The sequence below is a fragment of the Oncorhynchus kisutch genome, linkage group LG16, assembly GCF_002021735.2.
Source record: "Oncorhynchus kisutch isolate 150728-3 linkage group LG16, Okis_V2, whole genome shotgun sequence".
In the NCBI taxonomy this organism is placed as follows: domain Eukaryota; kingdom Metazoa; phylum Chordata; class Actinopteri; order Salmoniformes; family Salmonidae; genus Oncorhynchus; species Oncorhynchus kisutch.
Genome location: NC_034189.2, coordinates 45,286,198 through 45,304,156, shown reverse-complemented (window position 1 = coordinate 45,304,156; position 17,959 = coordinate 45,286,198). Strand labels below are relative to the sequence as shown.

General features: G+C 41.2%; 1 protein-coding gene across 1 annotated transcript; it reads left to right on the top strand.

Annotated features, from left to right (window-relative positions):
* The first annotated feature begins 8,745 nt into the window (after nt 1-8,745).
* LOC109879414 (toll-like receptor 13) lies at nt 8,746-15,144 on the top strand. Its single transcript, XM_031792530.1, has 2 exons — nt 8,746-9,057; nt 11,036-15,144. Exon 2 carries the CDS (start codon nt 11,165-11,167, stop codon nt 14,081-14,083), a length of 2,919 nt encoding a protein of 972 aa, XP_031648390.1. The 5' UTR covers nt 8,746-9,057; nt 11,036-11,164; the 3' UTR covers nt 14,084-15,144.
* The last annotated feature ends 2,815 nt before the right edge of the window (nt 15,145-17,959 follow it).

Here is a 17,959-nt window from a genome sequence, read left to right as displayed (position 1 = left end):
GCATTTCGTATTATTCTGTACATTTATCTGAAAGACCACATTAAGTATGATATGTTATGTTTTGTATGGTATATATTAAGGTATTAACCTCTAATGACTCCCTATCCCGCATGAGGGAGCGTAATCATCGCCTGACACTAATTAGCATAACGCAACGGACATAAATATTCCTAGAAAATATTCCTATTTATGATAATCACAAATGAAATATATTGAGATACAGCTTAGCCTTTTGTTAATCACCATGTCATCTCTGATTTTCAAAATATGCTTTACAGCCAAAGCTAAGCCATTTTTTTTGTAAGTTTATCGATAGCCTAGCATAGCATTTTGTCCAGCTAGCAGCAGGTAACTTGGTCACGGAAAAGCAATCAGAAAAGCAATCAAATTAAATCGTTTACCTTTGATGAGCTTCGGATATTTTCACTCACGAGACTCCCAGTTAGATAGCAAATGTTCCTTTTTTCCAAAAATATTATTTTTGTAGGTGAAATAGCTCCGTTTGTTCTTCACATTTGGCTGAGAAATCGCACGGTAATTGCAGTCACGAAAACGGCGAAAAATATTCCAAATTAGCTCCATAATATCGACAGAAACATGGCAAACGTTGTTTATAGTCAATCCTCAAAGTGTTTTTCAAATATCTATTCGATAATATATCCATCAGGACAATTCGTTTTTCAGTAGGACCGATTGGAGTAATGGCTACCTCTGTATTTTACGAGAGAATCTCTCTGGGAGCATCAGGTGACCACTTGCGCAATGTAGCCGCTTACGGGTATTCTTCAACATAAATGCGTAAAACTACGTCACAATGCTGTAGACACCTTCGGGAATATGGAGAAAGAGTAATCTGGTTGATAGCCCATTTACTGCTCAATAGGGACAGATAGGAACGCAACGCTTTCAAAACATGAGGCACTTCCGGATTGGAGTTTTCTCAGGCTTTCGCCTGCAACATCAGTTCTGTTATACTCACAGACAATATTTTTACAGTTTTGGAAACTTTAGAGTGTTTTCTATCCTAAGCTGTCAATTATATGCATATTCTAGCATCTTGTCCTCACATAATATCCCGTTTACTACGGGAATGTTAAAAAAAAAAAAAAAGAAATACTACCCCCTAGTCACAATATGTACAATATGTTAGAAATTTGCAAAACATAATATATGTTATGAAATCTAGTTGGTGGCTAGGTGGATACCATTAGCTAGGCTCGGGGTTAAGGTTAAGTTTAGGAGTTAGTTTAAAGGGTTAAGGTAAGGGTTAGGGGAAGGGTTAGCTAACATTCTAAGTAGTTACAAAGTAGCTAAAAGGTAGTAAGCAGTTGAAAAGTTGCTAACTAGCTAACATTGTCCATGATGAGATTTCAACTTGCAACCTTTGGGTTGCTAGACATTTGTGTTATACACCTACCCATCTGTCTTATGTAATCATGAGAAACCTAACATACCATATTAGATGGAGTGTCTCGGATTTAAGTACAGAATAATACGAAACGCTCTAAGACCAGGTTTGCAACCTGTTATGGCCTTGCGCATCTGTAGTGGAAGGTGACCGAGCTACAGCAGTGTTTGTCATATCATGAGATATCCTGGAAATCTTCTCACGTAACGGTTTGGCCTACAAACTATTATGACCCCTCTTTGGAAAGACACTCGGACTCATCTCATCTACCGGTTCTACTCTATGGAAAGGGGAGACTTTCCCTAACATGATGGTGTTCTCCGTTTTACTCTACGATCCCCACAAGTGTCATGGGACTCGTCTGAAGGTAACCCATAGAAACGAATGGAAGTACTGTAGCCCATAGAGGTACGGAGGTAGTTTTTACCAACAAAAATAAGGGGTTAAATATGTGTCCAAAAAACCCGAAACATTTCCTGAGCTTTCTTAGATCTTCTACATATATGACAGACACTTCAAAACCTTATTCCTTATGATTTTTGTTGGATTGTCTTTTTTGTCATTTTTGAGTATGTTATTCAATGCGTTTCTATGGGCTACAGTAGTAAAGGGCAAATTCAATATTTTATCAAATCATTTTTTAATATATTTTTTGAAACTTAAAGGGGTCATAAAATTCCAAATCTAATACCCTAATGATCTATGTTATAACCATTTAAAACAATTCCTTATGCTAGCTTAGTTAAGAGATGCTTATATTTGTAACATGTGCTTAAATGTGTAATGGGAAATTGAATTTTCATTGTCATAGATTTTCTTGATTGTTATACTTGATCTCATTTATCTCATAAATTAATGCAATAAAATCTAACTATTACAGTTTATTGGCATATTTCAATTATAATATGTCATACAAAATGTTCAGCATAAAATATGATAATAAAGTACACTATATATGCAAAGTATGTGGACACCCCTTCAAATGAGTGGATTCTGCTATTTCAGCCACACCCATGACTGACAGGTGTATAAAATCGAGCACACAGCTATGCAATCTATGCAATCTCCACAGACAAAGACTGGCAGTGGAATAGCCTTACTGAATAGATCAATGTGGCACCGTCATAGGATGCCACCTTTCCAACAAGGAATTGTGACAAATTTCTGCCCTGCTAGAGCTGCCCCGGTCAACTGCAAGTGCTGTTATTGTGAAGATGAAATATATATAGGAGCAACAAAGGCTCGGCTACGAAATGATAGGCCTCTCAAGCTCACAAAACGGGACCGGAAGCACGTAGCGCGTTAAAATGGTCTGTCCTCGGTTGCAACATTCACTACGGAGTTCCAAACTGCCTCTGGAAGCAGCGTCAGCACAATAACTGTTCGTCAGAAGCTTCATGAAATGGGTTTCCATGGCCGAGCAGCCGCACACAAGCCTGAGATCACCATGCGCAATGCCAAGTGTTGACTGGAGTGGTGTAAAGCTTGCCGCCATTGGACTCTGGCGCAGTGGAAACGCGTTCCCTGGAGTGATAAATTAAGCATCACCATCTGGCAGTCCGACAGACGATTCTGGGTTTGGCGGATGTCAGGAGAATGCTACCTGCCCGAATGAATGGTCCGGGGCTGCTTTTCATGCTTTTGGCTAAGCCCCTCAGTTCCAGTGAAGGGAAACCTTCATGCTACAGCATACAATGACATTCTAGACGATGCTGTACTACCAACTATATGGTAAAAGTTTGGGCAAGGCCCTGTCCTGTTTCAGCATGACAATGCCCCTGTGCACAAAGTGAGGTCCATACAGAAATGGTTTGTTGATATCGGTGTGGAAGAACTTGACCGGCCTGCCCAGAGCCCTGACCTCAACCCCATCGAACTCCTTTCGGAGGAATTGGAACGCCGACTGCGAGCCAGGCCTAATCGCCCAACATCAGTGCCCGACCTCACTAATGCTCGTGGCTGAATGGAAGCAAATCCCCGCAGCAATGTTCCAACATCTAGTGGAAAGTCTTCCCAGAAGAATGGAGGCGGTTATAGCAGCAAACGGGGCACCAACTCCATATTAATGCCCATGATTTTGGAATGAGATGTTCTTGAAGCAGGTGTCCACATATTTTTGGTCATGTAGTGTAGAGGTCGATCGATTCATCTGCATCTTTAGTTAAAATAAATTAATGTTAGTAGGCAATATTAACTAGTGAAATTGTTTCACTTCTCTTGCTTTCATTGCCCGAACAACCATATCCAACTGGACATGGATAAAAATGTAAACGAATATCCTTACAGATGCTACAATTTGGGCTGCCTGGCTCGATGCAAACTAATTTGCCAGAATTGTACATAATTATGACATACATTTGAAGGAACTGTTCCGTATTTCACTGAAAGAATAAAAGTTTTGTTTTTGAAATGATAGTTTCCGGATTTGACCCTATTAATGACTGAAGGCTCGTATTTCTGTGTGTTTATTATATTATAATTAAGTCTATGATTTGATATTTGATAGAGCAGTCTGACTGAGCGGTGGTAGGCAGTAGCAGCCTCGTAAGTATTCATTCAAATGGCACTTTCCTGCGTTTGCCAGCAGCTCTTCGCAATGCTTGAAGCACAGCGCTGTTAATGACTTCAAGCCTATCAACTCCTGAGATTAGGCTGGCAATACTATAGTGCCTATAAGAACATCCAATAGTCAAAGGTATATGAAATACAAATGGTAGAGAGAGAAATAGTCGTTGGTCATAATTTCTATAATAACTTGCGGCTGAACTTGAAAGGGGTTCCTTCGTTATTTTACCGTTCATGTCTTCCATAGAGAATGTCTTGATCTACTTCAAATAAGGTCTGTTTCGTGCTTAAACCTCAGCGTTTTGATACTCGTGTAAATCTCACTAGGATAAGGTAACGTTTGTCAAAATATTTTCATAAAGCCACTCTACAATTTAAAAAAAATCAGATTTTACTGGAAGGTGTAATGGGGATTATGACTCACACTTTGGTAGTCAATTTGTACCATGGCCATTATTAAAATAGGATTTCCTGCATATAGAAATAACAGTTTTTGTTCTCAACATTCATCACAGGTAACTTAAACTCTATTTTCCTTATTCAAACAGTTGAGAGTTTGACAAGGATACTGAAGAGTTAAGCAGACTCTTCAGTATCCTTGTCACTGTGTATGTGTGTGTGTGTGTGTGTGTATGTGTGTGTATGTGTGTGCATGTGTGCACAATTATATACATTTTACAGATGGCAGAGCACGAGTGTGGGACTATTACATGGAATTGGCACCAGGGAAATCAAGGTGTCATATTTGTGATAAAGATGTAAGCATGGGGTCAGCAACAGCTACATAAAAAAATACCACTAACCTGTGGAATCACCATTAGAGCATCCATCCAAAAGCCCATAAGGAAGCAATGATGAAAAAAGCAAACGCAAATTCTTCACAAGGAAAATGTGATACAGACAGTTCACAGACATCGCAGGCTACAATCATACAACTTTTTAATAAACAAGCAAAATGGCTGATGTTGGTTTTCAGCGGCTGATTACTCTTGCTGAACCCAGGATCAAAGATGAAAAATTATTTTGATCAGAAATGCTAGAAATGCTACACATGAAAGAGTTGTGATGAAAGTGAAGAATCTTGTGGCGCCAGTCAACGCTCCACACATGGCATTCACAACTGACGGCTGGTCAGGCACTACAGAGTCCCTAATGAGCCTTACTGGACATTTCATTGACAAAATCTGGACAAGAAAGCAGGTTGTGCTGAATGTCAAGACTATGATTGGATCACACACAGGAAACTACATAAGAGAGATGTTTTTGACTATGTTGGAATACTGGGAAATCCACACAGAACGTGTAGTGCTGGTCCTCAGGGACAGTGGGGCAAACATGGTGAAAGGTATGAGGCTGGCAGAGCCTCCAGACTTCAGCTGTAGTGCACACACCCTACAGCTTGTAATCAATGATGGCCTATCCAGTCAGAGAGCTGTGCTAGACATTATTGCCGTGTTGAAGAGCTGTGCAACTCATTTTGACTACTCTGTACTGGCCAAACAGAGGCTGAGGGCCATTCAGGAAGAGCTTGGCCTTCCCAAACACAGCCTCATCCAAACAGTTCAAACTCTCTGGATCTCAACACTACACATGTTGCAGAGGATGTTTGAACAGAGGCGTGCAATGAAAGTGTATGCAGGTGAATACGGACACATCCGCAGTTAGTCTGTTGCACAGTGGGACATTGTCTCTAACCTTATTGTCTCTAACCTTATAGTTTCACCTATGGAGGAGGTGACACTGGAGACGAGCCACTCCAACTCTACTGCCGCATGCATCATCCCCAGTGTGTCGGTGCTGAAGCTGATGCTGCAGCAGGAGGATTCTTCTATTCAAGGCATCAAAACTTTACGGAGACCATGTTGGACAGTCTGACAAGGAGGTTCTCCAAGGCTGAGGAGACAAAGTGCCTGGTGCTGGCAACCGTCCTGGATCTACATTACAAGAGCTATGCATTCACACCTGCCTGCTGCCATTCCTGAGCAGGCTCTGTACTGGTGGTGCCCCGATCCCGCAACTGAATCAACTTTAGAAGACGGTCCTGCACTTAATGGACTTTCTTGGGCGCCAGGAAGAACAATGATTCCAAGCACCACCCTCCTTTTGAAGCTTCCAGTCTGTTATTCGAACTCAATCAGCATGACAGAGTGATCTCCAGCCTTGTCCTCGTCAACACTCACACCTGTGTTAACGAGAGAATCACTGACATGATGTCAGCTGGTCCTTTTGTGGCAGGGCTGAAATGCAATGGAAATGTTTTTGGGGGATTCAGTTCATTTGCATGGCAAAGAGGGACTTTGCAATTCATCTGATCACTCTTCATAACATTCTGGAGTATATGCAAATTGCCATCATACAAACTGAGGCAGCAGACTTTGTAAAAATTAATATTTGTGTCATTCTCAAAATATTTTGTAACGGCCGTCGTCGGTGGAAGAAGGTGAGGACCGAGGTGCAACGTGGTAAGTGTTCATGATTATTAATAATAATATAATCAAAACGAAACAGTCCTGTCTAGTGATGACACACAAAACAGAAAATAAACACCCACGAAACACAGGTGGAAAAAGGCTACCTAAGTATGATTCTCAATCAGAGACAACTAACGACACCTGCCTCTGATTGAGAACCATACCAGGCCAAACTCAAAAACCAACATAGAAAAACAAACATAGACTGCCCACCCCAACTCACGCCCTGACCATACTAAAACAAAGACAAAACAAAGGAACTAAAGTCAGAACTTGACACATTTGGCCAAGACTGTATATATATATATATATATATATATATATCGGCCGATTAATCTGTATCGGTATCCGCTTTGAAAAATCATAAGCGGTCGACTTCTAATGTAGTGTATAGTCTGTTACGGACAGAATGATCTAAGTTCTGTAGACTTGATCCTTTGCCAAAGTTTTTTTTTAAATCAAGCTGTTTAGGAGTGCAAGGGTGAATTTAGTTATTGAACATTCGCACTTCAGAGTAGACTTTCCCTAAAGGATATATGCAAATACATGCTATAACAAGCCAATAGGATCTCACAAGCATGTGCTGGGCTCTGGCCACCTCCTTGCTTGTTCTGCTCTCATTGGATACAATGCCGATGATAAATCTTGGGTTAGTTACCAGTATCTTTGATGGAGCTAGATTGTATTATTTGAACCTTTAAAATAACATTGTTTGAGTGACTTGTGTATTGTGGTGATGTGATTTTATGTTTTGACAGCAGATTTGGCAAATGTTCTAATAAGACACCATGTTGTCCATTGAGTACAGATGTTCACAGTTGTTATTCATTGAACAGAGATCGCACACACACTGACTCCTATTCCACACAGCCCATCATGTCTGGGGGGATTTTGTTAGGCTCTGGGCGGATCCTGCTGAAAGCCAGGAGGCTTGGTGTCTCCTAGTGGTAGTACTCAGAGCCCACATACACTTTGATGTAGGCTGCACACGCATTCCTTGATGCTGGAGATGGGCAGTGGGGTCTCTCTGGCTATTGCCCTAGAGGTGGCAGACAGGTCCTTATCACAGGCGGCTTGTAACACCTTGATTGAGGAGGATGGGCTCAATGTAATGGCTGGAACAGAATAAATGGAATGGTACACTCTTAGAAAAAATGATTCCAAAAGGGTTCTTCAGCTGTCCCCATAGGAGAAACATTTTTGGTTCCAGGTAGAAACCTTTTTGGTTCCAGGTAGAACCCTTTTGGTTCCATGTAGAACCCTCTGTGGAAAGGTCTCTACCTGGAATCAAAAGTTTTTTTTACCTTGAACTAAAACTAGTTCTTCAAAGGCTTCTACTATGAGGACAGCCGAAGAACCCTTTTAGGTTCTAGAAAGCACCTTTTTTCTAAGAGTGTATCAAACACATCAAACACGTTGTTTCCATGTGTTTGATAGCATTCCATTCTCTCCATTCTAGCCATTATTATGAGCTGTCCTCCTCTCACCAGCCTTCTGTGGTGCTTATGTCCTTCTCTCTCCACTTATTCAATGGTCTTTCCCCTCTGTGGATGAAATAAAGTCTATGAAGTATGAATGAGAAATAGAACAATAAATAAAAGGGGAAAGTCACACAAAGTATCCATATCAGTTCAGTTTCACTATAAAGTTTCACCGTCATACAATTATTCAGAAGTCCAATTTTGGTCTGTTTGCTCATTAACTTTTTCTCACTTCCTCATTTCTTTTGTTAAATCATCCCCCAAGACACCCTTCTTTATGTTTCTATTCCTTCATTTTTATTCCTTTAGTCCCATTCAAAATCCTAATTTCCTCTAACCCTAACCCTAACCCCAAAACCAAAACTTAACCCTTTACCCTGGCTCCTAACCATAACCCTAAACCTAATTCTAAACTTAACACTAATTCTAACCTTAACCCTCCACACACACACACACACACACACACACACACACACACACACACACACACACACACACACACACACACACACACACACACACACACACACACACACACACACACACACACACACACACACACACACACACCTTCATATGAGACAGAATCTCCCTTTTATTGCATTGTCTTTCTTGTCACCTGTGGATGAAATAAAGTTTATGAAGTAAGAATGAGAAATAGAGGTTGGAGGCGGCTTCTGGTAAAGAAATGAACATTAAATTCTCTGGAATGTAAAAAGTGTCAGTGTTAGTACCAGTTTGATGTTTGGATCAGAATGTTCTTAGTTCTAGGAAATATCTCAGGTCTCGGGAAGTTCCCGTATATGGTCAGCATCAGTATTTTATTCGGTCCAACTGTGAGAGAGAGCAAACAAGCCTGACTCCCCCCCGACTCTCTCTCTCTCTCGCTTCTTCTTTACTGCCACTTAGTCAACTGTGTGTCCGGTCAACCCAGTCTGTTAAGTTTTCACTTGTGTTGTAGCTGTTTGTGAGAAATCAATCTAGACAAATACCAATATATATTTTGAATAATGTTTAGTGAAGTAAAATGCCAGGGAAGTGCTCTTTGGAACAGGGTGGTAGAACCAGGACTCAGGTGATCACAGTCCTATGCTGCACTAGTGCTCACTGTGACTGTATTCTTCCGACAATTGTGAGTAAAAATTATTACTATGTAGTCTGGCTGTTTTTAATTGTCTTTTGCTGGTGTATCTCTTCAAAGATATACAAATGTGTGTTTTATTCTTATCCAGACAATGTTATTACCCTTTTCTACTCATTTCTAATTTGATAGTGGTCTTCTCCTTTTATCCTCTCTGATGAACAGTACGAGTAAAAATCTTGGACACACCTACTCATTCAAGGGTTTTTCTCTATCTGTACTATTTTCTACATTGTAGAATAATAGTGAAGACATCAAAACTATGAAATAACACATGGAATCATGTGGTAACCAAAAAAGTGTTTAACAAATCAAAATATATTTGAGATTCTTCAAAGTAGCCACCCTTTGCCTTGATGACAGCATTGCACACTTGGCATTCTCTCAACCAGCTTCATGAAGTAGCCACATGGAATACATGTTAACAGGTGTGCCTTGTTAAAAGTACATTTGTGGAATTTCTTTCCATCTTAATGTGTTTGAGCCAATCAGTCATGTTGTGACAAGATAGGGGTGGAATACAGAAGATTTGGTAAAAGACCAAGTCCATATTATGTCAAGAACAGCTCAAATAAGCAAACAGAAACAACAGTTCATCATCCACATGAAAATCCACCAATCCGGAAAATTTCAAGTACTTTGAAAGTTTCTTCAAGTGCAGTCGCAAAAACCATCAAGCGCTATGACGAAACTGGCTCTCATGAGGACTGCCAAAGGAAAGGAAAACCCAGAGTTACCTCTGCTGCAGAGAATAAGTTCATTAAAGTTACCAGCCTCAAAAATAGGCAATTAACTGCACCTCAGATTGCAGTCCAAATAAATGCTTCACAGAGTTCAAGTAACAGACACATCTCAACATCATGTGTTCAGAGGAGACTGCGTGAATCAGGCCTTCATGGTCGAATTGCTGCAAAGAAACCACTACTAAAGGACACCAATAACAAGAGGAGACTTGCTTGGGCCAAGAAACACGAGCAATAGACATTAGACCGGTGGAAATCTGTCCTGTGGTCTGATGAGTCCAAATTTGAGATTTTTGGTTCCAACCGCTGTGTTGAGATGCAGACACAGAGTAGGTGAACGGATGATCTCTGCATGTGTGGTTCCCACCGTGAAGCATGGAGGAGAAGGTGTGATGGTGTGGGGTGCTTTGCTTTTGACACTGTCAGTGATTTATTTAGAATTCAAGGCACACTTCACCAGCATGGCTACCACAGCATTTTGCAGCGATACGCCATCCCATCTGGTTTGTGCTTAGTGGGACTATATAGTATTTCAACAAGACAATGACCCAAAACACTCCTCCAAGCTGTGTAAGGGCTATTTGACCAGGAAGGAGAGTGATGGAGAGCTGTATCAGATGACCTGGCCTCCACAATCACCCAACCTCAATCCAATTGAGATGGTTTGGGATGAGTTGGACCGCAGGATGAGATGACCGCAGGAAAAGCAGCCAACAAGTGCTCAGCATATGTGGGAACTCCTTCAAGACTGTTGAACAAGCATTTCAGGTGAATCTGGTTGAGAGAATGCAAAGAGTGTGCAAAGCTGTCATTAAGGCAAAAGTTGGCTACTTTGAAGAATCTCAAATATAAAATATATTTTGATTTGTTTAACGCTTTTTTGGTGACTACATGATTCCATGTGTGTTATTTCATAGTTTTGATCTATTCACTATTATTCTACAATGCAGAAAATAGTCAAAATAAAGAAAAACCCTTGAATGAGTAGGTGTGTACAAACTTTTGACTGGTTCTGTAGTTTGTCTTTATCAGTGAAGCAAACTTTTTGTGAGCTATATTGATAATGTGGATTACCTATCATTAATAATCTGTCAGTAATTTTGAGGACCACAATACCAACAGCTATCAATGTTATTGCAATTTCATTCGATTGTCTAATTATGCTATATATCAGGACCCCAAATGTAACAGTTAGTCACTATATTATTCTATGTTATTTACTCTAGAACTGAAGAAGACGGCAAGCTATTGGGCACAGACGTCAATTCAAAGTCTATTCCACGTGAGTTCAACATCATTAAATTGAGATAACGTTGATTCAACCAGTGTTGGCTCAGTGGGAAGCCTCTAACACAATGACAGTCAAGGTAACCATGCCTGGAAAACGAAGTGGGCTTACATTCTCTCAGCTGAGACTCTATCTTTGTTTCCTGATGTATTGCTGGGTTCTTGCTGATCCAGTATGTGGGTACTTCCTGAAAAACTGCACAATCCGGGGTAATCTCAGTGACCCCTCTAACATGAAAGTACTCTGTTATAACAGGAATCTTGAAGTCATACCAAAAGACATTCCTCTGAAAGTAAGCAATTTAGACTTGGCCATGAATAAGATTTCCAAGATCGAAAAGTTGGATTTTACAGACCTATCAAACCTCAAAATTCTAAACATGTCCATAAACCAGATCTCTCAAGTGGATGATGGGGCTCTTGGACACCTAGATGCTCTTCAGGAGCTGGGTCTGGCTCATAACAGACTCACAACCCTGTCAGACCATTTGTTTCAGGGCCTGGCCAACCTCTCCCTGCTACATCTGGACAACAACCTCATTGCAACCATCAGCTCCTCATCATTTCAGCCTCTCTCCAGTTTGAAGACAGTGAATTTAACCAAGAACAACCTTTATAATATGAAGGTAGTTCAGGCCATTGTACAATTACCACACTTACAGGAGTTGTACATTGGGAGCAACAGATTCACATCTTTCCAGTCACAGGAAATATCAAACACTTCTATAGAGCTGAGGCTGTTGGATTTATCCCGGAATCCATTGGAAATCTTCAGGATCACGGCAGATGTTTTTCCTTACCTTGAGGTGTTAGACATCGCCTACTGTGGCCAACTTGGACGCATGGAATGGGATGTGCTGAACAGGTCTTTTCTGAGCAACGTCAATCGTCTCAACTTGAGCGGCATTGAGATGTCTTTCGAGAGGATGGGTATGGTACTGCAGACTGTCAACTCCTCATTAGTCTATCTGAGATTGCAAGACCTTGTAAATGGCTCAAGGCTAAAGGTCAAGGCTCTCACTGATATTGCCTGCCATATACCTACACTCAATGTGCTAAGACTAGAATATAACAACATAGGTAATCTCTCTGAGGAATTTGTGCAGTCATGTAAGCACATGATAGAAGTGGACATATCAAATACTAATCTTTTTCAGCTGTCTGACTTTTCATTCAGACCGTTAGAGCAGATAAGGACTTTGAAAATGGGCCACAACAGGCTTTCTTCCGTGCCAAAGGCCACAAGAAATTTACCTACACTGACGGTCTTGGATCTCAGCTTCAATATCATCAATAAACTAGGCTGCTCAGATTTCTCCAATCTTACAGGACTCACACAACTCTTTCTTTTCCACAATCAAATCTCCAACGTTCCAGGATGTGTTTTCCAGGATTTGAAAGAATTAAGGATCCTTAAACTGGGATCAAACAAAATCCTGACCTTGCATGATGCCTTCATGAATGGGTTGCACAAACTTGAGACTTTGTTGATGGCAGGCAATAAACTGAGCTCTATCAGAAAAGGTGAGTTTAAAAGCTTAGTATCACTCAAGAATTTGTTTTTATTTGACAATCAGATTGCCAGTATGGAAGATGGAGCCTTTGAGGGATTGGTCAACCTTACAGAACTTCAACTGGACTCAAATAAGATCACTCAAACAGACATAAGAAATACTGTGCTCACGGGACTTCCACTCTTAAGAACTCTTGATATATCCTGTAATTACATCACATATGTAAATGATGATAAATTAGACCCTCCACCCTTCTCTCATCTGACATCTCTGGAGAACCTCAGGATATTTAGTCAGCGTCACAAGGGACTGTCTCATCTACCTATCAACTTTCTTGAAGGACTGAAATCTTTATTGTCATTCCAGGCAGGGAGTCTCAATATTAAGGACCTGCACCCAAAGACATTTATTCACACACCACGGTTGTGGTTCCTTGATATCAGTAAGAATGAGTTCACAGCCCTCACTCCAAAGCTGTTTCACCCAACCCCAAGGCTCAACAGCCTGTACCTGTCCAAAGCACGACTTCAGTCCTTAGATTTCCTCATAGGAGCAAACCTCAGTAGAGTCACTTTCTTGCAGGTGAGCAAGAACGACATAACAGTAGTCAATGAGACAGTGTTGCAATCTCTCCCTGCCTTGACATACCTGGACATGCAAGATAATCCTTTCACCTGTGGCTGCAGTGATGCTTGGTTTGTCCAGTGGATGGAGAGCGACAACCAAACACAAGTTGTTGGTGCAGGAGAATTTACCTGCAACTATCCTGCCGATCTAAAGGACACCAAGCTGTTGGATGTTGAGCTTCAATTTTGTACAGTGGACTTAGGACTTTACTGCTACATCTCTACCACTTGTCTGGTCCTCCTCACCCTGGTAGCATCCTTTGCCTACCACTTCCTGAAATGGCAGGTCATTTACGGCTATTACCTCTTCCTGGCGTTCCTCTATGACACCAAGCAAAGGAAAAAGCACAAGCCTCATGGCTGTCAGTACGATGCCTTCATCTCCTACAACGCCCACGATGAGCCCTGGGTCCTGAGGGAGCTTCTGCCAGAGCTGGAGGGAAAGCAGGGCTGGAAGCTGTGTCTCCACCACCGGGACTTCCAGCCAGGCAAACCCATCATAGACAACATTATGGACGGTATCTACAGAAGCCGCAAGACCATCTGTGTCATCAGCCACCGCTACCTGGAGAGTGAGTGGTGCTCCCGGGAGATCCAGGTGGCCAGCTTCCGGCTCTTTGATGAGCAGAAGGACGTCCTGATTCTGGTGTTCCTGGAGGAGATCCCTACCCACCAGCTGTCACCCTACCACCGGATGAGGAAGCTAGTGAAGAGACGCACGTACTTGAGCTGGCCCAGGAATGGGGAGCACATTGTGCTCTTCTGGCAGCAACTACGGCTGGCTTTAGAGACCAAGGACGGCCCTGCTGAGGAAAATCCCATCCTCTCTGGTGTGCAGGCTCTGTGATAGTGACACGTTGATAGTGACACCTCACTCTGAACCTTTTCTGTATATTTACATGAGAATATTGAAGATGCACTCTCACACTTTTGTCTAATTTCAGCCAGTTGTTTTGAAAGTGGTGCTCACGAGACAGAAGTGGTCCCCGTTTTCTGTGTATCACGTCTTCTAAAGTGTTTTTTGCCTATTAGTATTATATGTTATGAATTTCATACTATACAGTATGTTATGATTTTATTGTGCTTATCATCCTGGAGTGTATCTTTAAGAAGTTCCTAAGACTATTGATTTGCCCATGGGTCAATCTAAGTAACATATGAAAAAAATCCCCATCAAAGTTAGTTTAAGCTAGAGATATCAGTTTCTTTGCATGGGTCTCAGAGCAATTGATATTATTCTGTACATTTATCTTCAAGGCCAAATGTAGTTTGATATGTTATGTTTTTTATGGTATTTTTTATGGTATTAATGCAAAACTTAGCTAATAAGCTAAGTAGTTACAAAGTAGCAAAAAGTTAGTAAGTAGTTGAACAGTTCCTCACTAGCCAAAATGCTAAAGTTGTCCGTGATGAGATTCGATCTCGCAACCATATGCCCACCCATCTGTCATATGCAACTATGCCAAAACTAACATACCATACTAAATGGAGTGTTTCGGATTTTCAGTGCATTTAGAAAGTAATCAGACCCCTTGACTTTTCCCACATTTCGTTACGTTACAGCCTTATTCTAAAATGTATTAAATTAATAAAAAATCATCATACATCTACACACTATACTCCATGATGACAAAGCAAAATGTGTTTTTATTACATTGTAGCTTGTTTAATAAAATGTTTCAACAGAAATACCTTTTACATGTATTCAGACCCTTTGCTATGAGACTCGAAATTGAGCTCAGGTGCATCCTGTTTCAATTGATTCTTGAGATGTTTCTACAACTTAACTGGAGTCTATATGTGGTAAACTGAATTGATTGGACATGATTAAAAAAGCACACACCTGTCTACATAAGGTCCCACAGTTGACAGTGCATGTCAGCGCAAAAACCAAGCCATGAGTTCGAAGGAATTGTCCCTAGAGTTCCGAGACAGGATTGTTTTGAGGCACAGATCTGGGGAAGGGTACCAAAACATTTCTGCAGCATTGAAGGTCCACCAAGAACACAGTGTCCGCCGTCATTCTTAAATGGAAGAAGTTTGGAACCACCAAAACTACCTAGAGCTGGCCGCCCAGTCGAACTGAGCAATCAGTGGAAAAGTTACTTTCTCAGGGAGGTGACGAAGAACCCGTTGGTCACTCTGACAGAGCTCTAGAATTCCTGTGTGGAGATAGGAGAACCTTCCAGAAGGACAACCATCTCCTCAGCGGGCACATAAAGGACTCTCAGACCATGAGAAACAAGATTATCTGGTCTGATGAAACCAAGATTGACTCTTTGGCCTGAATGCCAAGCGTCACGTCTGGAGGAAAACTGGCACCATCCCTACGGTGAAGCATGGTGGTGGCAGCATCATGCTGTGGGGATGTTTTTCAGAAGAAGGGACTGGGAAACTAGTCAGGATGGAGGCAAAGATGAACGGATCAAAATACAGAGAGATCCTTGATGAAAACCTGTTTCAGAGCTCTCAGGACCTTAGACTGTGGCGAAGGTTCACCTTCCAACAGGACAACAACCCTAATTACACAGCCAAGACAATGCAGGAGTGACTTCGGGACAAGTCTCTGAATGTCCTTGTGTGGCCCAGCTAGAGCCCGGGCTTAAACCAGATCGAATATCTCTGGAGAGACCTGACAATAGCTGTGCAGCGACACTCCCCATCCAACCTGACAGAGCATGAGAGGATCTGCAGAGAAGAATGGGAGAAACTCCCAAAAATCTGTTTTTGCTTTGTCATTATGGGGCATTGTGTGTAGATTGATGGGGGGGGGGGGGGGGGGGGGGGGCTATTTAATCCATTTTAAAATTAGGCTGTAACGTAACAAAACGTGGAAAAAGTCAAGGTGTCTGAATTCCTTCCGAATGCACTGTACGTACAGAATAATACGAAATGCTCTGAGACTAGGTTTGCAACCGTTTATGTTGGCTTTCCGCATCTGCAGTCGAAGGTGGCTGAGCTACAGCGATGTTTGTCAGACCATGAAACATCCGAAACGGTTTGGCCTACAAACTATTATGACCCCTCTATGGAAAGACACAGGCCTGATCTGAAGGTAAACCAGCACTGATTCCACTCGATGGAAAGGGGAGACTCTTACGAACAAGGTGATGTTCTCCGTTTTGTCACATGTCTCAGCTGAAGGTAACCCATACAAACTAATTGAAGTATGAAGATAGTTTTCTTCTAACAAAAATAAGGGGTTACGTTTAAAAATATATATTTTTAAAAGTCAGCTTTCTTGTATCTCCTAGATATCGGAGAGACCAGTGCTTAATTTGTAAATCGGGAGGTGCCGGAACAATAAAAAGTGAGCTCGAGAGTCAGGTGACCTGGGGAGTTCTAAGGTACCGGAACGAATGAAAAAAATTAATTACCTTCATAATAAATCTTTGCATGCATATCATCACATTTGCCTAGTGGCATAGAGCAGTAGAATTAAGGCACTTATAGAAGTTGCACGCATGGAGAACATTTTTAGTAGCCTGGGGTCCGGGAAAATGTTAGTCTTTTATAAATGAATTTCAGCAATTTTATGTCATTTTACCTGACTGGAGACTTTGCCAGAATCTTTTTTAGTACCGCAAAAATGATCGAAATGACAGGCTACTTTGACACTGACAAACTAAGAAATCTGAGATCAATTAAAAACGACCTTGTCTTGAATCCATCAATAGTCTATGCCTAGTTGTGTGAAGACACATATTGTAGGCTACAATATGCGGGGCAAATTATAGTCCTAAAAATGCTTCCAGTTTGACTGACTCACTCAGCTAACTCGCTGGTGATGGCCGATGCTCGTGCCAAAAGCCTCTCCCTCTCGCTCTCTCTTTTGTAAAAATAATACTTCGAAGTTGATCAAATATTTTGGTAGCCTACAGCAGAGTCTTCTCTTTTCAGCAGGAGTCATTTGCCTTACAACCTGTGTTTTCGCTTGATTGAACTTAAAATATTCAAATATTGCGAAAGGCCTGTTTTTTCTGCATGGTGTTTTTTCACTGACAGATTTGCCACTCGTTCCCGGATGTAGGCTATTCCTTGTTTATTAGGTTACAATCCACAGCTACTGATCCTCTGTCACTAAATTATGAATTATTGTTATGGTGTAGTGGGCTATTCTGAATGATTTAATCAATTTCTGAACAGACAGCAGTAATAATATAACTTTGGCAAATGTATTTAAATGTATCAAGGGTGCTGCAGTTCATTCAGAATCCTTCGCATGGCTATGATTCTATGAGGAAACAAATGAGAGATGTGAGTTGCAGGCTCATGTCTATCAGAGTAGAGAGAGGGAGAGAGGTCATAGAAAGTGAAACTCATTCTAGTTATGTGAGACATACTGGCCGCTTCTCACACAGCCAAGACCACGCGTTGGTCTCAAACATTGCTTACAATGTTACGCAAACCAATAACCCGGGCCGAACCAACCAAAATCAACTCTTAGAATATTAGTCCCACCTTAAAAATGTACCTTTTCACATTACTTTTCTTTCTGGAGGCCGGAGAATTAACTAAAGGCTAAATTAAGCACTGGGACAGACGCATCAAAAACCTTATTCCGTATGATTTCTTTTTGGAAAGTCTTTTTATTTTATTTTTACATTTTTGAGTATGTTATTCAATGCGTTTCTATGGGCTTTAGTAGTAAAGGGCAAATTCAATATTTTATCAAATATCTTTTTTTTGAGGGTAGGAAATGCTTATATTTGTAAATTGAATA

What these genes read in the sequence shown, in the direction of transcription:
- LOC109879414 (XM_031792530.1), top strand. Translation starts at nt 11,165, where the DNA reads ATGACAGTCAAGGTAACCATGCCTGGAAAACGAAGTGGGCTTACATTC.